The sequence below is a fragment of the Rhinatrema bivittatum genome, chromosome 2 (assembly GCF_901001135.1).
Source record: "Rhinatrema bivittatum chromosome 2, aRhiBiv1.1, whole genome shotgun sequence".
NCBI lineage: Eukaryota > Metazoa > Chordata > Amphibia > Gymnophiona > Rhinatrematidae > Rhinatrema > Rhinatrema bivittatum.
The window spans coordinates 288,248,223-288,271,709 of record NC_042616.1 but is presented as its reverse complement, the minus strand read 5'-3'; the positions used below and the strand labels follow the sequence as shown (position 1 = coordinate 288,271,709).

The window sequence follows — 23,487 nt, the reverse complement described above, 5'->3', positions numbered from 1 at the left end:
GGATTGCGCTTTTTGTCCAGGATGGCATAGAGTCCAACAGGATAAAGATCCTGCATGAGACTAAATGTACAATCAGATCTTTATGGGTAGAAATCCCTTGTGTGTTGGAGAAGAGTATAGTGATAGGAGTATACTACCATCCACCTGGCCAAGATGATGAGATGGACAGTGAAATGCTAAGAGAAATTAGGAAAATTAACCAAATTGGTAGTGCGGTAATAATGGGAGACTTCATTTAACCAATAAAACAACAAAATGTGGAACACAAATGTTACTTATAGGTTTAGCCTATGAAGGTGTCAGCAAGCCTGACGTTGTGTGACTTTAAAAATGACACCAACCGGTCTTCTAATCATTCACCTTCATTATTTTATTAGTAATTTGCAAAAATATTTTTCATTTTTTCAGTTTTTATGTAAAACTAGCTGTACCCTGCCACGCGTTGCAGTGGCTGAGCCTGGTTAAGTTGAAAACAACAGAACAGAGCAGTAAAGGTTAGAGTTTGTGTGTTTTGTTTTTTTTTTTTACCCCAAATGAACAGCACCAGCAAAGAATAGTTTAAATATGCAAGCACACCTTCAAGGGCCCCCCCCCCCCCCCAACCCGGCGAAATAGAGCAACCCACGCTACAGCCCCCCTCTCGGGAGATGAGGAGAATGAGTGCCCCCCCCGTGAAAAACGCGCAGCGGAAAATAAGAACGGTCCCCCACCGTGCTCCTCCCCGGCTACCTGTGTAAACTGCCAGCCGGTGACGAGGGTGTGTGCTAGGGTTTGTTCCGCCGGCTGCCATGTCGCAAAACTTCACCGGTGAAAGTGGTGCGTCAGGATTCCTGACCTAGTAAGGGCAAATGTCCGCTGAGGATATGGCGCCAACGTGCTCTTGCCCTTATTATGTCACATGGTGTACCGACGTCATTGTTGTCTCCGTATAGCATAGTAAGGGTAAGGTCCGCTGGCGCCATTTTTGTTGCTGGCTTCCGACGGCCCTAATGAATGTGATGTGTCCCGGACCGTTCCTGTGGTGCTGGCGGAGAAGCACGGACATGTTTCAGGTGTAGTGTGTGATCGGAGTGCAGTGCGTGGGTGGGTGGAAGAGGGTACTTTAAATTAAAATTGGAGGGTGTGTTAAATGCATGGCTTCCCAATGTAGCAGCCAGGAATTCGTGTTTTGGTGTGTTTTGGGAGGGTGGGTGAAGTAAGTGACACTGAAAGGTGTGTGGGTGGGGGTGTGATGAGTGTGGATTTCTGTGTGTTATGAGGGAGCGTGAATGAAAGACAATAGCCCTGTGTGGGGGTGTGGTGTGGTTTGTGAGTGTGTGTGAAAGGTGTAAGAGGTTGCGCTTGCGCTAACGGCCACCAGATGTCGCTGTTTTGTGTAAGCAATTTTTAAACTTGTATTACCTGTCACAGGTGTGATCTATATGTAATGTAAGTGTATAAGATCCTTCCCGTATGGGAAGTGAATGTTGTGTGCAAATTTGAACGCATTCGGTTAAGCGGTTGGCGAGATTAGCGACGACGTACAAACTATTTAACATTTTTATTTATATAGATGTATGTCCTCCAACCACGAGGGGTATCCAAAAAGGCAGACTCTTAAATGTAAAACAAAATGTAACCCAACACAGCCAGTGTTTCGCTATTGCAGCTTCTTCAGGGGCTTATGAAAATTAGTCACAAATAGATTCCTTTAACCTAGAAATAACAATATAGGTATTAAAGTCATTTTGCTCAGAAAGAAGATGAAGCAATACTTATCTTTTTGAAAAATGGACACTGAGTCTCCATCATCTCAATACGAAAAACAGAGGAGGAACTGAAGCCGAGGCTGGCGTCTCTTTAAATCTTCTCCTCACGCATGACGTCACTATGAACACAAACAGCCAATGACGCGTCTTATTTTTTTGATTGATCCTAGATAGTTCAAAAGCATAAGTGATTAGTTATCCCAGAAAAACATGTAAATCAAGTTCTGTGTTTAAACCAGCTGGTATGATAGTATTTAATCTGTAGATCCAGCGCTGTTCTGATTGCAACAATAGTCGTTCGCGATCTCCACCGCACCAATGAGGTGGAATATGATCAATGGCACAAAAAAGCAGTTCGTTAAAAGAATGTCCTTGTTCAACACAATGAGTGACCAGAGGTTCATCAATCCTAGCGTGTTTGATGTTGGATCGATGTTCTATCATTCGTGTTTTTAAAGTCTGTTTTGTTTTGCCAACAATACAGGGGCATTGGATCAAATAGACAACCATAGTGGAAATGCAAGAAGTTTGATACTTCAGAAAGATTTTATAGCCAGATTGCACAACTAGGAAATCTTGAATGGACATTGAAGAGATGCACACTGAACAGTTATTGCATGGATAATGTGATCCAATCATAGTATCACCCAAATCATAATCGACAGCAAAATCGGATCTCACTAACATATTTCTTAGATTGTTAGTGCGTGAAAAAGTAATCCGTGGCAATGTCTTGAAAATATCATGTGTCTGCAAAACGTGCCAGTATTTCAAAATGGAACGACGAATCAATTGAGCATCAGCAGAATAAGGTAAAACATAGGTATGCTGAGAAGAATCATCAAATGGAACGGGGAAGAAAAAGCCACTCTCGGGAGAATTTAGCCCGCAGGTAGGCTTTTCGAATGCAGGAACGTGGATATCCACGGGCCAAAAAACGATCACATAGAGATTTGGACTTAATCTCAAAGTCAGCAGTCGTAGTGCACAGACATCTTAGTCTTATAAACTGACTCACAGGTAAATTGAGCTTAAAATTCCTGGTGTGTGCACTAGAAAAATGCAGATAAGTGTTTATCTGCATTTTTCTAAGGTTAGAACTTACCTCCTTCCGGAATAGGGAAGCAACAAATTTGCCATCAGTCATTATAATTTTCAAGTCCAAAAAAGATATACATTTACACTGAATGTCTGCAGTGAACTTTAAATTGGGGTTGCAAGAATTGAACCATTGTAAAAAAGATCTGAAAACATCTTCATCACCTCTCCACAAGATAAAGACGTCGTCGATATAATGCTTCCACACTATTAAATGATTTTCAAAAGGATGATGACTTAACCAACGCTCCTCAAAGGTGTTCATATAGAGGTTCGCGGGAATACTTTCAATATATAAAAAATTAACATACCTGAGATGTTGCAGCATATACAGTGTGACTGGGAGTGCACAGTACAAACATAACAGAGATCCCTTAAAAGGAATTTTTTGTATATTGAAGCTATTCCCCATCGATTTATTGAGTTTCCACACCTATGTTTATTTCTGTTTTGCTTCTTAGATTTATTAAGATTTGTTGCCGTCCCTCCAGATGCTTCCATAAGGCGAAACACGGATACCGTGTTGGGGGATTTGTTGAAACTTAAAAGAATTGTGTTGCATTAAAAACTGTGGAGTTGCTGCAATAAATAAGTAATTGCTTTACTCAAACAAACGTGTGGATTCTGAACTATTCTGCTCGTTTCCCTTGGTTTGCATATATTACGTGCAGAAGTACTCTTCCTCGATATTGTGGATTACTTCATATACAAAATAAACTGTTCAGCTCCACCTCACTCATTGGTCATTTGACTATACCGGGCAGGGCTAACCCTTTAGCTGGTACACAAAACTCCTAAGCCACTGCAGTAAGGCCCCAAACATTTTTCTCTTGAGCACTCCTCTGTGCTGCTATACTCCCTAGCGTTCTCTGTAACATAGCCTCTGCCAAACACTAAACACTTCTTTTCTGCCTTGAGGCCTGGACTTCTGGTTGTATGTCCAAAAAACTCTCTCCAAGGACAAGCAGGATGGTAGTTCTCACACATGGGTGACATCATCCGATGGAACCCAGCATAGAAAACTTTTGCTGCCCAGCATGCCGCTAACCACGTGTCCACATCAGGTCCCTTTTCAGTCTCTTCCTTTCCACGAAGGTGCTGCCTCGTGGTCGTGAGCTTGTGCTTCTTTTTCACAGTTTTCTGAAATTTGCTGTTCATCCCGCATCGCGTAGGGTCCTTTGTATTTTTTGTCGGTTCTGCTCTCCGCGACCTGGTAAGTCCTTCGTTCATTCACGGTTGATCGCTGATGGCTTCATTTCCCGGTGTCCATCGACCGTGCGCCGCTTACTTTTTCTGATGGCATCGACCAGTTTTCGCTGATGCCCCCAGTGCCCCCGGACTATGTCCATCACAGACCCCCACATCTGCGTCCTCTAACTGGGGGTGTCTCAAGATGTCCCCATTGTGATCTCTGTGCCCAGATGACCCCGAAGGGCCATCGGGCACGTCTCGACAAAATGGAAAAATTATTCGGCTCCAAAAGACTGGATCCATCGACGGCTTGGGGGACCGCCACTCCACTCGGGAAGGAGGTTCCAATTTTGACCCCGTCAGAGTCGCCTCCACAACCATTCCCTGGGCCTGAGACAGGAGCCAGGGACCAACCGCGGTGTTTGTCGTCCCGTTCCTGGTCCGGTTCCTTGCCATCTCCCTCAGACCCGGGAAAAGATCGTGGTGATCATTGTGAACAGTCGAAGAAACATCGGCATCAGTCATCGTCCTTTAAGCCAGACCACGGGCAGTCATCAGCATAATTCCCTCCGACTCCTCTGAAGCCTCCAGGCGGCCTCCAGTGACACCGGTGGTGGGCTCAGTGCCCCCTAATTCTCCAGGGGATGTCCTAATTCCGCCACCTCCTCCTCAAGCCATTTTGTCCTTGGTTGCCTTTGAGGAGGAGTTGGAGAGGTGCGTGCGGTTGGCAGTCGGCCTGGCCCTGCAGGGCTTCGAGCCTTCGGTTCCACCGGGACCGCCACCACTGCAGGAATAGTCTCCACTGGTTCTTGCGCCTTTACTGGAATGGCTCAAAATGCTGCTCGATGTTCTACCAACGCAGCCGGCACCAGTGCCCCAAGCACCTTCACGGACGAAGGTTGTACCGCTGCCTCTGCCACCGGACCCCATACCAGTGAGCGACTCCTCTGAGGCGGAAGGGCCAACGGGGTCGATGAAGTCCCAGGATTGGTCCAGTCTGTGCTTTCGGTGCCACTGATCGCTCTGACACTGGTGGATCCATCGGCACTCCTACGGCCTCACTTTGAGGCGTACACCTCAACTGCCATTGGGTCTTCGACACCCCCCCCCCCCCCCCCGGCATTCCCGGAAGGACGCAGTGAGGGGAAGGCCCTTTATGACCCCGGGAAGGAGAGGCATCCATATCCTCCACTGAGCCTTCTCCACCAGAGGAACAGCGAAAGTCTCCTCCGGAGGATCTATCCTTCACGGGATTCGTAAAAGCCATGGCAGAATCTGTGCTGTTCCAGCTTTTAACAGAGCAGGACACCAGGCGCAAGGTACTCGAGATTCTGCAATTCATGGATTCCCTGAAAGAGGTTTTGTTGGTGCCAGTCCATAACATCTTCAAGGAGCTGGTAAGCCCGCCTTTGGGAGCACCCTATCTCAGTCGCACCGGTGAACTGGAAGACGGATGCTGTTTACCTAGTCCAGTCCACCATCGGGTCTGACCGCCATCAGCTCTCACACCAATCGGTGATGGTAGAGTCCACCTTCAAGGGAAAGAGGATCCGCACCCATGCCTAGGCTCCCCCAGGGCGGGAGCATAGGGCTCTCGATGCCCTTGGATGCTAGGTGTTTCAAGGCGCAGAGTTAACTGCCCTAATTGCTTGCTACCAATTGTACATGGGGGCAATACTCCATGAACCTGTGGAAACAGGCCCTTGAATTTAGTGAACACCTACCACAGCAATTCCATGAGGATTTCCAAAAAATTGATCAGCAGGGCCTGGAGTGCAATAAGCATGAAATTTGCTCTGCTTATGACATCTTTGAGACAGCCATGAGAACTGATGCGGTGGGCATCGGGGCCTGGCGGACGGCATGACTACGTGCCTCAGCCTTACACCCTGAAATCCAGGACCGCCTGGCTGACTTGCCATGCATGGGGGAAAATCTGTTTGGAAACAGATCAAATCAAGGAGGCGGTAGTGCAACTGATGGATTATCAATTGCACTTTAGCAATTGTCAGCTAGTACCTCTGACACCCAGCTGCCCAAGAAGCCGCGTCGGCAATATCCGAAAAGGCCCTTTTACCGGTCATGTAAATACTACCTGCCAGTTTCAAGGGCCAGACCTCAACGACCTCCTCCCAGAGCGAGCCCCATACAGCCTCGGGCACCCCGAGCAACCACATTTCCACCACAGAACTCCTCCATGGGATTTTGACTGGTGGCCAGGGAGCATAAGCCAGTCCTCACCACAGGACATCGATCCCTGGGTCAGGGGTCCGCTCCAGCTATTTGCAGACCGATGGACCTCCATAACATCGGACCTCTGGGTCTTATCCATCGTGTGCCTGGGCTACAGGTTGCACTTCCAGCAAATGCCACCCCATTCACCTCCGTGTCCCCGGTGGAGACTAACGGGGGACTTACCATTACTTCAGGTGGAGCTTTCTGCCCTTGTCCTGGCTCGGGCGGTTGAACATGTTCCGCCCAGTCAGCACGGTGAGGGGTTCTACTCCAGGTATTTTCTAATCCCCAAGAAGACAGGGGGACTCTGGCCCATTTTCGACCTGCGGGTGTTAAATCGTTTCTTGGTGAAGGAGAAGTTCAAAATGATTTCGCTGGGCAACATGACCCCCTTCTCAAAGCGGGAGACTGGCTCTGCTCCCTAAATCTAAAAGATGCATACTGCCCATATCCCCATCTTTCCGGCAGAACGGCAATACCTCCAATTCCTGGTCAACAGAAGTCACTACCAGAATCGTGTTCTGCCTTTTGGCCTGGCATCCACCCCCCATGTCTTTACCAAGTGCCTAGCAGTTGTCTGTGCCTATCTTCGGAGACGGGGGATTCATGTCTTCCCGTACCTTCACGATTGACTCGATCCAAATTTTAGAAACCTTGGGATTTCTGATCAACTATCCAAAATCCCATCTCCAACTGTCCTTACAACTGGACTTCATTGGTGCTCAACTGGACACTGCCCAGGCGAAGGCTTTTCTGCCTTAAGATAGGGCAGAGACCCTCGCAGCTCTTGCTCGAGCGGTCTCTGCTTGCTCTCAGGTCTTGGCACACCAGTTTCTCCGGTTGCTAGGCCACATGGCAGCGACAGTGCATATCACCCCCTTTGCTCAGCTGCACGTGCGCAGGGTGCAGTGGACGCTACGTTCTCAATGGTGCCAGGCTTCCCAAGACCTGCATGTGCATGTTCTAATCACCACACTGCTATGTCAATCCCTTCAGTGATTGGTCCCTCCAATTTGGAAAAGGGATTCCCCTTCTGGAGCCCACAACCCCAGGCTACCCTCACCAGAGATGCATCTCAGATAGGGTGAGGAGCACATCTGGCGGGTCTCCACACCCAAGGTCTTTGGTCTGTGCAAGAATCGCAGTCTCAAATCAACTTCCTGGAGCTGCAAGCGATTCGGTATGCCCTCCAGGCATTCTGAGAGCAACTCCGGAACAAGGTAGTTCTTAGACCGACAATCAGGTAGCTATGTGGTATTTGAACAAACAGTGGGGAACAGGATCCTTCACCCTCTGTCGGGAGGCAGTCCACATTTGGTCGTGGGCCATCGACAACAGCATCCTCCTTAAGGCAGTGTATTTCCCAGGCGTGGACAACACCCTAGTGGACTCCTTGAGCCGTTCCTTTTGTCCTCAGTCAAGAGGTGGCGAACAGGATCTTTCGCTTGTGGGGAACCCCGGACATAGACCTCTTCGTCTCCCTGGAAAACAGGAAGGTGGACCACTTCTGCGCCCTAGGCCAGAGGAGCAACGGATCACTAGCGGATGCCTTCTTGATTCACTGTACGCTTACCTTCCCCTGCCTCTCATCTCGAAGATACTTCAGAAGCTTAAGTAAGATCAGGCTCCATGATCCTGATTGCCTTCTTTTGGCCCTGTTGGGTCTGGTTTTCAACCCTATGGGGTCTGGCCTCGCACCCCCGATCTGGTTGGGAACGGCCCCAGACCTGATCACACAAGACCAAAGCAGGCTCCGTCACCCCAACCTACAAGCCCTGGCCCTCACAGCTTGGATGTTGACCAGGTGACCTTTTGGAAGGGGTATCGCGAGTTATTCTGAAGTCCAGGAAGCCTTCTACCGGAAAATCTTACAATATGAAGTGGAAGAGGTTTTCCATTTGGTGCGAGGGGCGTGGTCTGGATCCCTTTTCTTGCTCCCCTCCTGCGCTCTTAGACTATCTGCTTTCCCTCTCCAAATCCGGTTTCCAAACCACATCGGTGAGGGTTCACCTCAGTGCCATAGGGGCTTACCATCGGGATACGGATTGTACTGTGATCTCCTCTCATCCGCTTGCGGGACAGTTTATGAGGGACTTATGTCAACTAAAGCCCCCCCATTCACCCTCCAGCAGTTTCCTGGGATCTCAACGTCATCCTGTCGCAACTCATGAAATCTCTGTTTGAGCCATTATGATCTTGTGACCTGAAGTACCTCTCCTGGAAGGTCATCTTCTTGGTCACAATGACATTGGTTCACAGGGTCAGCAAACTGCAAGCCTGTTTTCCTTGTCGTACCCACCTTATACAAAAGTTTGCAACGACAAAGTGATCCTCCAGACACACCCAAAGTTCCTTCCCAAGGTGATTTCAGAGTTTCATCTCAACCAGTCAATCATGTTGCCTTCCTTTTTTCCAAGGCCTCACACTCACTGGGGTGAACAGGCTCTGCACACTCTAGATTGCAAGAGAGCGCTGGCTTTTTACTTAGAGCGGACGGCGCCTCACTACCTCTCCATTCAACTCTTTATCTCCTTCGACAAGAACAGGCTAGGGGTCGCTGTCTTCAAGCAGACTTTATCCCATTGGCTTGCAAACTGCATTGCCTTCTCTTACGCACAGGTGGGCCTACAGCTTGATGGTCAAGTCAAGGCTCACTCGGTACGAGCCATGTCAGTCTCTGTGGCTCATTTGTATGCAGTCCTCATTCATGAGATTTGCAGAGCGGCGACCTGGAGTTCCTTCCACACCTTTGCCTCACATTATTGCCTGGACAAGGATGGCCAGCAGGACAGTTGATTTGGTCAATCCGTCCGTAATCTCTTCCAGCCATGAAAGCCCAACTCTCCCTCCGTGGGTCCTGTCCTTGGGTGCAGGCCTGCTCCTGTGGTTATTTCAGCTCTAGTTGTTGTGCGCGTTGGCACCAGTTCCCTGCTGCACGTGTTCAGAGCAGCCTGGAGCTATTTAATCACCCATGTGTGAGGACTACCATCCTGCTTGCCCTTGGAGAAAGCAAAGTTGCTTACCTGTAACAGGTTCTCCAAGGACAGCAGGATGTTAGTCCTCACAAAACCCGCTCGCCACTCTGCAGAGTTGGGTTTCTCTCTGTTTGTTTTATTTTTTGCGAACTCTGTATTTTAAGACTGAAGAGGGACCCCACGTGGAAACATGGTTAGCGGCATGCTAGGCATGCTCAGTGTGCCAGTCAAAGTTTCTAGACAAAAAAACAAAAGTTTTCCATGCCAGGCTCCATCGGATGATGTGACCCATCTGTGAGGACTAAAATCCTGCTGTCCTTGGAGAACAGCTGTTACAGGTAAGCAACTCTGCTTTCCTCTTGCACTGCTGTATACTTCAGACTTTCCTTCTTGGATTTCTGGCTGTTGCTTAGTGCAGAAAATACCACTGCTGCCACCATATGTGGCACAGAAATGACCGGACAAGGCTTGTTTTCTTTGTGGGTTTTATTTATTTACAGTGCAAATAAACCAACAATATTCCACATTCACCATTCTAACTTGGTAATACAAACTCAAACAGGTCAGCTGTCTTGATGGGGCTGCATTTCCGTTTTTACTCACAGTCACTTCACAAGCTGTTCTCCCCTCGATTCTGGGGCTTCCCTATGCACTCCCCTCAGCCTACATTATATCCCTGGGCCAGAGGAGACTGCCTGTACCCAGAAGTCACTGTCCTGAAGTGGACCGGGGTCAGATTGCTAAGCACTGTTCTTAAAGTTTTTCGGGGTTCTTGGGTATATACCCTGTCATAAGTACACCTCAATTTTTTCTAATGGATGCACCGTTATGCAATGACTAGTATTTCCTCCGGGGTCTGCCTCCACTGTATGCCTTGGTCAACCAAGGAAGCAGAAGCTGGCTTTGGGAGGCGAACCATATTCTTTCTATGAAGTCAATGTCACTGAGCCATCTGGTACCTGCTATTAACTAGTATTCTATCTGTGTTTCACTTTCAGGTACAAAGAACTAACAGAGCAACAACTTCCAGGAGCACTTCCTCCTGAATGTACACCAAACATTGATGGACCAAATGCTAAATCTGTTCAGAGGGAACAGAGCCTACATTCCTTTCATACACTCTTCTGTCGACGATGTTTTAAATATGACTGCTTCTTGCATCGTGAGTGTGGCTAATGTTTTTTTTTCTTAACCTTTTTATAGTGGGGGCCTGTAGTGGTATTTAAATATGAATTCCTTCTAACTGTTCCATGTGAGATACTCTTGTTAAAAAAAAAAAACAACAAAAAAACAAAAAAATGGAATAACAAAAAAGACTGAACAGTTCAGAGTATACATGATATTTCATTAGTCCACCTGGCTCATTAATAATATTGACCCAATATATATTACACATTGTTGCATAAGCCTTTTTTTTTTTTAATTTTTTAATATACTTGTTCTAAACACTTAAGGGATTTGTTTTCGTCCACTCTTCCCCCTCGTCAATGCCCCATCCCAGAGAATTCCCCTGGGAATTACACTGGTAACCCTCGCTGGCCTTGAGATCTGGAAGAATGTCTCCTCACAATTTTCCTCAGCATCACTCTTTCTGGTTAGCAAGGGCTGCAACAGTAGCAACATCTGCTGTCCTTCCCTCCCTGTGATTCAAGATTGTGGGTTATGCACCTCTACCAGAAGATGGAGACTGAGCAAAGCTGCACGGACATCAGCCCACTAGTATTCTCTGTCTCCAGCAGACGGTGGATGTGGATCTTCTTACTGTGGATTGCCTTAAAAGTTCTTTTTTTATAGAAGGAGAAAGAAGAAAGAAATTCATTCGCCCTGCTCTCTTGTGGTGATATCTTATGGACCCTCCCTCAGTTGAGTTTTCCTGAGGTGATATCTGCAGATCCCCTCCCTCAGTAGAATGGCTTGGTCCAGTAGCTAGTTTTCTGGCGTGGAATTAGCTGTAGAGAGATAAACAACTGAGAGGCTATCGGGTGCAGCAAGCTGAGCGCAGCGGTGAAGGCCTTTGCTCTCTCCCCCTATAGCTGGAGAACTGATTCTGACCTTGTCCAGGATGGGCTGAGCTCAGGTAAAGAGTAAATATATAAAAAGAAGAAAAAGAAGGGGAGTTAATTTTAGGGATTCCATTCCCCTTCTGGTCTCCAAGCTTGGCTCGCTGATCCGATGTCTGTTCCTGTTACCGAGGGGAGCTTGGGGAGTCATGACAGCCTGGCAGGTTGAGCAGTCTTTTTGGCTAGGCCCTGCTCTCAGGTTTCGCTTAGATGTCATGTGGTAGGCCGCGGCAGCATTCATACACTTTTACACACACAAGTCTGCTGCGAAACAGTGTGTGTTGTTGGTTTGTGTTTGCGTGCCCGGGCGCGCGCTCAGGTTGGCACCTACCTGGACTGCATATTGGGCTCCTACATTTTGGGCGTCGGTAGTGTGTGATTATTGGACAGAGATTATTTTTTGAATGCTCTGTCCAGGCTCGCTTGTGCAGCTGGGCGCACAATTGTCAGACGCATTTGGGAGCGTGCTGGTAGCAAAGAAGCCTGAGTGCCTTACTCCTTGTGCTGCTTGCCATATTCGGGCATCACAGCCTGGCATCCCCTCTAACTGGTGTCAACGCTACTAGGAGGTTCAGGGAGAATTGTCTCAGACTGATTTTGCTGAGCCTGGCCCTTCCCAGCATGATGCGGGAATGGGACCAGAGGGAGAATTGCCAGAGGTTTCATCTGGTTTTGTGGCTCCCCTAACTGGTTTGTCAGTAGGGGAAGGCAACTTAGTAGGTACAGGACCAACACCCTCTGGTTTTGGTATGGATCCTTCTGCCTTTTCTTGGTTGGAATTTTTTCAAGGTCTGCAATCCTTTCTTCAGACGCAATTGGCTGCCCTGGCCAAACCTAAAGGTTCAGGATCGCAGGCTACAGATCCCCATCACACCTGGTGCAGCGGGTAAGCGTCGGAATACATCTAGACCTGTTGCAAATCACCCTGATAGGGACCCAGATGGCATGGATGATGAAGGCGATCCTTACTCCTGGAGGATGGGGAAATTCCTGCAGGGTTGGAGCCATATAGAACAATGTTGAGCTTCTTTCATATAGATGAGTTACCGGCTCTGATTCCCTAGACACTGAAGATGCTGGGGGTACCAGGTGCTGATTCCATGTATGAGCCAAAGAAAAATCCTATTTCCCTGTATGTACCCGGATCAGTCCAGAATCCTGGGTTTTGCCTCCCCACCAGCAGATGGAGACAGAGAAGATTTGACTGATTCTGCCCTATAACCTAAGGTGTCACCCACAGTCTGTCAGTATTTCTCTGTCTTCAGCAGATGCTGGAGGTGCAAAATCCTGTAGTCTGTAGTTAGTGCTTAGTTGTAAAAAAAAAAAAAAAAAAAAAGTTATACAGAGTTTAGATAGTATTTAGGGCTATTTTAGCTGGTTTATTTAAAAAAAAAAAAAAAAAGGTAGTTTTTAGTGTGAAGCCCCCAGGGGGTTGGCAGGTCCTGAGGGGACCATCCCACCCTAGTATTGAAGCTAATAGAGCCAGGGGTCGAGGATCCTACTGCAGCTCCCCCAAACCGCTGAGGTGATACCGGGGAGCCTGGCTCACTCTCCTCATTTGGTTCAGGACCCACGTGGAGGACAGAGGCTGACCAGGTTAAAAAAAAAAAAAAAAAAGTCACCAAGCGTTCTTTTGGTTTTGCGGTGTTCCTTCTCTCTTTGCATCGTTTTCTCCTCAGAAGCGGCTCTTTCGGTCGAGCCTTTATTTTAGCTTGGTTACCGCGTGGTCGGGCCGGTCTGCCTTCAAGCCCTAATGCCGCGTGGTACAGCCTGTCGGACCTGTGGGGATGCGCGCACCAGCGTGTTCCGCGAGGGGATCTGTTCCGCTTGCCTTCCCGGGGGAGGGGGGGGGGGGGGGATGGCATGTCTTTAACAGTTGGGACCGGAGTTTCAGGGCCGCGCCAAGTGCCTGCGAGGCCCGAATGGCCACAGTCAGCTACCTTTGATCCATTCCCGCTTAGCGCAGATAACGGAAGCCGTCTTGTCCACCTTTCGTGCAGCGATGGAGGGGGGGAATCCCCCCTCCTCCACTTTCCCCGAAGCCCTCTGCCCCCGAGGGGGGTGGTGCTGGGGCTGGAAATTTTGAAACTAAGGACGAGGGCTCCGAGGGGGCCTCTGACTCCTCCTGGTTTTCTTAGGAGTTTATTCTCCTGCTACATAAGGCTTTCAAGGCCAGGAGGTCCGCGAAGAAACACGCAGGGTGCAGCGGTCATTCCCATGCAGGCCAGACTTTGGAGAAAACAACAGCGCTACTTCTCAAGCGAGCTAGGGCCGCGAGGGCTCCTAAACCTAAGCGCACCCTCCAGAACGGCTCCTCCCATCCGCCACCGGATTCTTCCTCCAATTCCTCGGAGCCGGAGGACCCAGAGACAGGGACCTGGCCTCCTCGGGATGCTGCAGAGGAGGTCCAGGGTCTTTCATCTAACCCCGGCTTCCAGGTGGAGGGAGATGATCCTAAGGTGGTATGTCTCTTTAGGAAAGACTAGCTTGGTCTTCTTATTCCCGCTATTTTGGAGGAGTTGGGATTGAGGCCCCTCCAGAGGACTCCCGGATGGGCTCCATCGATCCAGTTATGATTGGTCTCCGTGGTCCGACCAAGTCCTTTCCATGTCACCTCTCAGTGACGGATTTGTTATTTAGAGAGTGGGATACTCCAGACTTGGGCCTCAAGATCAGTAAGGTGATGGACAAATTGTACCCCTTACCAGAAGAGTCTCTGGACCTCCTGCGGGTCCCCAAGGTGGATGTGGCGGTGTCTGCCGTCACCAAGACCACCACTATTCCAGTTACGGGGGCGACAGCCCTCAAGGACCTTCAAGATCGTAAGCTGGAGGTCCAGCTTAAGAAAATATTCAAGGTTTCGGCGCTGGGAATCTGGGCTGCTATGTGCAGTAGTTTTTCCTTGCGGGCAGGACTTCACTGGGTCCAGCAGTTAGAGTTGGTCCTCGCTTTCGGAGGAGGCGGCGGTGGCTTACAGGACGGATGCGCTTTATGATCTTTTATGAACCTCGGCCAGGTCTATGGTTTCCGCAGTCTCGGTTCGCAGATTGCTGTGGCTCAGGAACTGGGCAGCTGACATTTCATCTAAGGCTCAGCTGGGTTTTCTGCCTTTTAAAGGCAAGCTCCTCTTCGGAAAGGACCTAGAGGATATGATTCAATCCTTTGGGGGAAACAATGTCCATATGCTTCTGGAGGACAAGCCTAAAACGAGGAGTTCCTTTCCCCCTAGGTCACATTCGCGAGGGAATAGAAGATTTTGGTCCTCGCGGTCGTCGGGGTCTTCCTTTCGCCAGAACTCAGGCAGGCAACAATCCTGGTCATAGTCCTTTCGAGGGCGACGCTTCGGAAGAGCAGGTGCTCCCCAAGCACCAGGAGGACTTAAATCTTCCCAATGATGCCAGGATGGCCCCTTCCTTGGTTCCATCAGTAGGGGGCAGGTTGTCCATGTTTTACGAGGAATGGGTCAAATTAACCTCCGACCAGTGGGTCCTCAGCATCATAAGACAAGGCTATGCGTTAGATTTTGTATGATGTCCTCATGACCATTTTCTCGTCTCCCTGTGCTCATATACAGAAAAGCGGAAAGCAGTGCAGGACACCCTGCAGCGACTCCTCGATCTGGGCGCAATTTGTCCACTTCCTCCTGCAGAGTGCCGCAGCGGACGCTATTCCATTTACTTCGTGGTACCAAAGAAGGAAGGCACTTTTCGACCCATCCTCGATCTCAAAAGGGTCAACAGGTGCCCTCGAGTCCCGTGTTTTCGCATGGAGACCCTCAGATCGGTCATTGCATCGGTTCACAGGGGAGAATTCCTGGCATCGCTAGATCTCACGGAAGCGTACTTGCACATTGGCATCAGAGCCGACCACCATGGGAAAGCATTTTCAATTTCGGGCCCTGCCGTTCGGACTGGCTACGGCACCCAAAGTGATAATTGTGGTGGCAGCTCAGCTGTGGAGGGAAGGGCTGTATGTTCATCCTTATCTGGACAACTGGCTGATTCGAGCGAAATCAGAGGCTCTCTGCCAGTCAGCGGTGCAACGAGTACTTTAACTGTTGCGATCTCTTGGGTGGGTGGTCAATCCTGCCAAGAGTCACCTGATTCCTTCGCAGTCGTTGGAGTTTCTAGGGGCCCTCTTCGACACACATCAGGGGAGAGTTTTTCTGATGAGGGATCAAATCGACAAACTACAGGAGCAAGTCCAAGATTTGTTATCCAAACATCCTCCCAGAGTTTTCGATTATTTACGAGTCCTGGGGTCGATGGCGTCCACTCTGGAGTTAGTCCCATGGGCCTTTGTGCATATGAGACCTCTTCAATCAGCATTACTCTCGGTTGGAATCCGGTGTCCAAGCATTTTCACCTTCAGCTTCCTCTTACAGACTCGGCACGGCTCAGTCTCAATTGGTGGCTCCTCACATCCAATTTGAGCTGCAGGGTGCCCCTGGAAGTTCCCGAATGGATGGTGGTTACTACGGACGCCAGTCTATCCGGTTGAGGAGTGGGTTGTCAAGAGAAGTCGGTGCAGGGACTGTGGTTGGCGGAAGAAGCTCGGTGGTCGATCAATCGCCTGGAAACCAGAGCGGTCCGCTTAGCGTTACAGGCTTTCTTACCTCTTCTGCAGGGGAAAGTCTGTCAGAGTTCTGTCAGACAACGCGACGGCAGTGGCTTACATCAATCGCCAAGGAAGAACCAAAAGTCAACCGGTTGCGGTGGAGGCGCAACAGTTGATATGCTGGGCGGAAAAGCACCTGGCCAGGATTGCGGCCTCCCACATAGCCAGAGTCAACAGTATTCAGGCCGAATTTCTCAGTCACCACAGACTTTATCCAGGGGAGTGGGAACTCTCTCCCGAGGCATTCCAGATCATATACGACAAGTGGTCCACTCCACAGATGGACCTGATGGCAACGTTCCACAACGCCAACGCTCCTCGTTTCTTCAGTCAGCGCAGGGAGCCGGGAGCCGAAGGTGTAGATGCCCTGGTTCTCGCATGGCCAAGAAACATACTTCTGTACGTGTTTCCGCCGTGGCCTCTCATAGGCAAGGTGCTGCGATGGATAGAGATTCACCCATTGGAGGTAATCCTGGTAGCCCCGGAGTGGCCGAGGTGTCCATGGTTTCCGGACCTGGTCAACTTAGTGGTAGAGGCTCCTTTTGAGGTTCCGGGACCTTCCCAATCTTCTACACCAGAGACCTGTTTGTATGGACGAGGCAGATCGATTTTGTCTCGCGGCATGGCTTTTGAGAGGCAACGTCTAAAAAGCAAAGTATATTCGGACGCAGTGGTCACTACTCTCTTATGGTTGCGAAGCCCTCTACTTCCTTAGTTTATGCCAGGGTGTGGGGGATTTTTGAGTCTTGGTGTGTTTAACACGAGGTGAGCCCCTTTCGGGCTTCAGTGTCGGATATCTTATCCTTTTTGCAGGCCGGCTTGTCTAAGGGCTTATCATGCAAATCTTTAAGGGTGCTGGTGTCGGCCCTAGGTTGCTTTCTGGGTAAAGTTCAGGGGCTACCGTTAGTGGCCCATCCAGACGTGGTGTGTTTTCTCCGAGGAGTGAAACATTTGCGCCCACCGGTACAGAATCCGTGTCCTTCGTGGAGCCTTAACCATGTTCTCAGGTCATTATGTGCGGAGCCGTTTGAGCCCCTGAAGAGGGCGACGTTGAAGGACCTTACTCTAAAGACTGTTTTCCTCGTGGCTTTTTCATAGACTCACCAGGTGTCGGAGCTTCAGGCATTATCTTGCAGGGAGCCCTTTTTGAGCATTACAGATTCGGGGGTCTTGTTGCGGACGGACGCCTCCTTTCTCCCTAAATTTGTCTCGTCATTTCATCTTAATCAGTCAGTGGAGCTCCTTCTTTTCCAGGTCTCGATCATTCCGACCCTAAGTCCCGGGACTTGAAGAAACTGTATGTCCGTTGGGTTCTGTTATGCTATTTGGAAACCACGAATTCCTTTCGGATGTCAGACCATCTGTTCGTGCTCTGGAGTGGTCCTAAGAAGGGAAATAAAGCATCTAGAGCGACGATCACTCGCTGTTTGAAAGAGGCTATTAGCTCAGCGTACTTATTACAGGGTCGCCCAAGTCCAGTTGGTCTACGAGCACATTCTACCCATTGGCCCACGATGCCGTAAGCGGCATTGTGGGCGGAATGTCAACTGGTGTCGCCGCAACAGATTTGTAGGCAGCCACTTGGAAGTCCTTGCACACCTTTGCTAGACATTATTGTTTGGATGTCCAGGCCGCAGAATCTGGGTGTTTTGGTGCTGGTGTGATTTGAGCGGCCCTCTCTGGGTCCCACCCATTTAGAAGAGCTCTGGTATATCCCAGGAGTCTGGACTGATCCAGGTACGTACAGGGAAAGGAAAATTGGTTCTTACCTGCTAATTTTCATTCCTGTAGTACCACGGATCAGTCCAGAGTCCCGCCCTGGTTGAGAGTCCGCTCGTTCTAGTGTATATTAGTTGACTCTGCAGAGTATTTTCTTACTTGTTCTACAGTTTTTGCCTGTTCTGTTCCTTTTGAGGTTTGTGAGCAGGATAGTTTAAGTGACGATGTTTCTCTTCCCCTGGTTGGGGAGGGGGTGTAGGTGATTTATTCTACTATTTAAGAGTTCTGCTTTGATACATTGCAATACTGACAGACTGTGGGTGGCACTTTAGGGTATAGGGCAGAGTCAGTCAAAACTTCTCTGTCTCCATCTGCTGGTGGGGAGGCAAAACCCAGGGGTCTGGACTGATCCGTGGTACTACAGGAACGAAAATTAGCAGGTAAGAACCAATTTTCCTTTTAATTTCTTGTTTCTTCCCCATTATGGATGCTATTAAAGAATTGGTTGATCTTGAATGGGTGCGCCCTGGAAGCTAATTTTAAAGGGAGGCGAGCCTTGGAAGTGCTGTTCACCCTGGATCCTGCAACAAGAGAATAGTTACGCTTTTCTGAAAGTCGATGCGTTGGTGTGTGCTGTCACCAAGCAGATGACTGTCCCTGTAGAAGGAGGAGCGGCATTGAAGGATGCTCAGGATAGAAGAATTAAGGCTATTTTTAAACAGGCCTTTGAGGCAATGGCAATGAATTTGCAGTTTAGCCTCCTGCTGCTTGCACTTGCTTGCTTCTCTCTTAGGAAGCTGATGAATCTGGTTTGAAATCCAAGGCAGCTGCCTTTTTGGCAGATATGGCTGCGACCTGGTCTGTACTCCAACCAGAGGGGTGGCCTTGGTGATAGCAACCAGGCATCAGCTATGGCTGAAGAATTGGTCAACTGATACAGTTTTAAAGTCTGCCCTTTAAAGGATCACTCTTGTTTGGCTATGGCAATGAATTTGCAGATTAGCCTCCTGCTGCTTGCACTTGCTTGGCTAATCTGTAGATGCATTGGAGTTTCTTAGCGTTCCTCGGGACGTTTTCATGGTGTCTCCCTGCAGCTCTTCTCAGAAGAGACGGGCAGTGGAGTGTTATGTTGTCAAGGCTCCTCAGCCTGCGGACCGTGATCCCAATGTCCATGTCATAAATAAATATGGACTGAAGAAACAGCAAGGAAGGCCGTCTAACAAAGCCGTGAGGGCAACAGTACAGAATTAGCAGCCAAATGTCCAATCTGGATTCCTTTATTGAGCAGAGACACAAGTTTGTAAACAAGCCCGACTCAGGCCGAGTTTCGCCACATACATTTATGTTACCATTTTATATGTGTGTTTTAATTATATTCCATTATGTTTTTATGATTTATATTATTTATCAGTATGTGTCATTTATTGTGTGTTGTAGCCCCTGACGTAGCCCCATTGTAAGAGGGCGAAACTCGGCCTGAGTCGGGCTTGTTTACAAACTTGTGTCTCTGCTCAATAAAGGAATCCAGATTGGACATTTGGCTGCTAATAAATAAATATGGGACAAAAATTCCATTTATTTCATTGTACCCAAGAAAGAGGATTACTTTCACCCCATGCTGGATCTCAAGTGAGTCAACCGTCATTTGCGAGTGACTCATTTCTGCATGGAAACCTTACGCTCGGTGATGATGACAGTACAGTCGGGGGAGTTTCTTGCATCTCTGGATTTGTCAGAAGCATACCTACATATTCCCATTTGGCTAGAGCATCAACGGTTTCTGCGTTTTGCTGTTTTGGGGCGACATTATCAATTTCGAGCACTACCTTTCAGTTTGGCTACTGTGTCCAGAAACATCTCCAAGGTCATGGTGGTGTTAGCGGCAGTGTTGAGAGAGGATGGCATTCTGGTCCACACCCGTACTTAGACGAAAAGTATGAAAGAGAGCCTTCAGGTCTCGCGCAAAGTGATCTCCTTGCTACTGGAACTAGGTTGGGTGGTGAACTTGGCCAAGAGTAATCTGCAGCCATCCCAGACACTGTATTATCTCGGGTTCATTTTCACATGAAGCAAGGCAGGGGGCTCCTACCAGAGAGCCGCATTCAGAAACTGATGACGCAGGTGCGTCTATTGACAAAAACAATGTGCCTGACTGTATGGTCTTGCCCTCAGATGCTCGGGTTGATGGTAGCCACCCTAGAGATAGTTTCATGGCCAAGGGCGCATATGTGTCCTCTTCAGCGCGCACTGCTTTCACATTGGAATCCACAATGTCAGGACTACTCGATACGGCTTCACTTTCCGGTGGAGATCAGCATCCAACTGAGGTGGTGGTTGCAAGTGGATCATCTAAGGAAGGGCATTCTTCTTCGATCATCGGACTGGCTAGTACTCACGACGGATGGAGCCTTCAGGGTTGGGGGGGCTCACTGTCAGGATTTGACAGCATAGGGGCACTGGAGCACAGAAGACTCTCTCTGGAGCATCAATTGGCTGGAAGCCCATGATGTCCGGGTGGTATGCTTGCGATTCATCGACCGCTTGCAGAGTTGAGCAGTCTGAAAAATGTCAGACAATGCGATGACAGTGGCTTACATCGATCGCCAGGGAGGAACCAAGAGCCAGCAAGTGTCACAGGAAATAGCCCAACTCATGGAATAGGCGGAAGTACATCTTCAGGAGATCTCAGCCTCACACACTGCAGGTAAAGGCAATGAAAGAACCAACATTCTCAGCAGACAGAGTCTGGATCCAGGAGAATGGGAATTGTTTAGCGAAGCATTCCAGCTCATAGTGGGCCACTGGGCCTCCTGTTTCTAAACTTGCTGGCGACATTACACAGTGCGAAGGTTCCTCCCTTCTTCAGTCACAGGAGCATCGATGCCCTTGTGCAGGAGTGGCCAGCAGGCAGGCTTTTTATTTATTTATTTACAAGTTTTTTGTATGCCATCATTCGGTAGTTTCCATCATAACGGTTTACAACAATGTCATAAAATCTAATACATTAACAATTCCTAAAACATATAAAAGTATTATAATAAAATAATTAATAGATATAAAATATTAATAACACGTATTTGAACTATTAATAACACAAGAATGAACTATAAAAGCATTAAAATCAGCGATAAAAATAAATAAATAAAAGGACAAGTACATGTTATTACAAAAAATTCATAAAATAAAAGTGATGTAGTGATAAAAGGGGCCGGTAATCTCATTGTTAATTGGATAATGTTAGTGAATTTCATAAAATGCCTTCCTGAATATCTAAGTTTTAATTTCTTTTTTAAAGTTTTTTATGTTCTGTTATAGTCTAGTTTCAGTCAGTAATTTGTTCCATAAATTTGCGCTTGCCAAAGAGATTGCTCTCTCTCTTACTTTGGTTAATTGGGCAGTTTTTATTGAAGGAATAGGTTGGAGTCCTTGATTCATAGAACGTAAATTTTGCTGTGGGGTGTGTATTTTTATTGCTGTATTGAACTAGTCTGTTTTTTCTCCATAAATAATTTTATGAGTTGTTAAAATTTTATATTCAACTCTGTTTTATCAGGAGCCAGTGTAGGGATATGAGAACCGGTGTGATGTGATCATGTTTTTTTGTTTCCGTAAGAATTCATGCTGCCATATTTTGGAGAATTTGTAGTGGGCATATAGTTGTTAATGGTAATCCTAGAAGCAGGCCATTGCAATAATCAGGGTTTGCAAAAATTAGCAGTTGAAGGATAGTTCTAAAATCATTTTGATCCAAAAGGGGTTTTAATCGTTTTAATATTGCTAGTTTATGATATCCTTCTTTGATTTTGGTTGCAGTATGTGCTTTGCAGTTTAGTTCAGTGTCAATAATGAAGCCCAAATCATGGACCTGTTGCATGGGCTGAATTCTTGTTTGTTTGTCTTCTAATATCAACGGCGGTAATAGTTCATTAGATGTTTTTCTCTCCAGCACTATAATTTCTGTTTTGACATATTTAAAATGAGTTTCATATGTGTAAGTAATTTTTTTCTCACAGGACAAGCAGGATGGTAGTTCTCACACATGGGTTCCATCATCAGGATGGAGCCCAATCATGGAATACTTTTGTCAAAGTTTCTAGAACTTTGACTGGCACCTACTGGGCATGCCCAGCATGGCACTAACCCTGCATCCAGCAGGGGTCCCCCTTCAGTCTCTCTTTTTTCCGCAGCAGTAGCCACGAGGGTTAAGGAGCTCTTTAGAGATTCCTGACAGGAATTTTCCTCATGGAACTTCTTTCAAAATTTCAAAAAATTCTACCCCATCCGGGGTCCCCCTATCGATTCCGTGGTCGTAAGGTAAGGTTTTACCCTCGTTTGCAGTCGATTCCCGTCGAGTTTTCCCTTTGAGGCCTACAGGCCATCGACCGCACCATGGCTAAATTTTTGTAGAAGCCATGGCATCGGGTTTTCATCAATGCCCCGACTGTCGTCGAACAGTGTCCATCACAGACCCGCATAGTGTTGTGTGTTGTGTTTGGGGTCCGACCATGACATCCTAACTTGCACCAAATGTGCCCAAATGACACTGAAGGGCCTTAAGGCCTGTTCAGAGAAGATGGAGTTTCTTTTTCAGGCAAAGCCACCGACTCCATCGACCGCTTCGACATTGTCTGAGCCGGTGCCATCGACCTCTCGCCAGCAGCGGCACACTGGTGCTGCCCGCCCGGCACAGACTACTCCGAAGGCATAGACTTCTTCTTCTTCGCCTCCGGAGAAGGACCGAGGAGAACATCGTGAAAAAAGTCGACACTGTCACTGGAAGGCTTAGTCTGCCGATCCAGGCAAGCCTGTGGCATTGGCATCAACTGAGCCCCCGAAGAAATCCCGTCCAGAGAAGGCCTCATCCTCCTCTGCGACCGGGTCACCAATGCGTTACCCACCTTCATTTGTGCCGGGAGCCGTGACTCCACTTTCACCGGTGGACCCTCCGGCTACGCCAGTGCTGCCTCCTACTCCGAAACTGGGGTTGCACGCCCCAGGCCTCCGTGAGGAATTGGATCAGATGGTCCAAGAAGCCATTGGAAAGGCACTGTGGGGCTTCCAGCCTCCATCGATGCCGGCACCGATACCAGCTCTGGTCGCTGACCCGATTCCCATGGTGCTCGCACTGCTACTGGGCAGATTGGATGCGTTGATCAGTGCCCTTCCACTGGTGAAACAGAGGACACCAGTATGTCCCACGCCTTCCACCCCGATTCCTTTGTCATCGGAGGACGAAGACACACCAAGACCAGAACCCATGCCCAGACTGTCCGGGGTCCTGCCACTGTCTCGCTTGTCTGCTACCGGTTCCATCGGTACCCATTCCACCATTGATGCAGTATCGCCCTCCATCGGTGCCACCATCGATGCCGTCTGTGCCTCCTCCGGTGCCGTCGGTGCCTAGACCTAATCCCTCGGGAATAGCACCATTCCTTCCCTCTGGAGATCCCATGGATCCGGAGACCAACCTTATGATCCTTGGACCGATGATTCTTCTCAAGATACTGACGACTTGCCTTCAGAACCATCTCCCCCTGAGGAGAGAAGACGTTCTTTTCCGGAGGACCTATCCTTTATCAGTTTTACAAAGGAAATGTCTGAGACCATTCCATTCTAGCTTCAGACAGAAGTGGACTCCAGGCATAAAATGCTGGAAGTGCTCCAATTTGTAGATGCACCCAAGGAGATCATGTCCGTACCTGTTCATGAAGTCCTCCTGGACCTGCTGAAAAGGAATTGGGAGCATCCAGGCTCTGTACCACCTATGAACCGCAAAACAGATGCCACATATCTGGTGCAAACCACCCCTGGATTTCAGAAAACACAATTGGCCCATCATTCTGT

The 23,487-nt window shown here is 48.5% G+C and overlaps 1 protein-coding gene across 15 annotated transcripts in view; it reads left to right on the top strand.

The window, feature by feature from the left end:
* The window catches only part of EZH2 (enhancer of zeste 2 polycomb repressive complex 2 subunit), a 425,637-nt gene that overhangs the window by 208,870 nt on the left and 193,280 nt on the right, over positions 1 to 23,487 (top strand). For all 15 annotated transcript variants that reach the window (XM_029589584.1, XM_029589586.1, XM_029589588.1 and 12 more), the window contains one exon: positions 10,246 to 10,409. In XM_029589584.1, the coding sequence (XP_029445444.1) occupies positions 10,246 to 10,409 (164 nt within the window). The remainder of the gene's footprint in view (positions 1 to 10,245; positions 10,410 to 23,487) is intronic.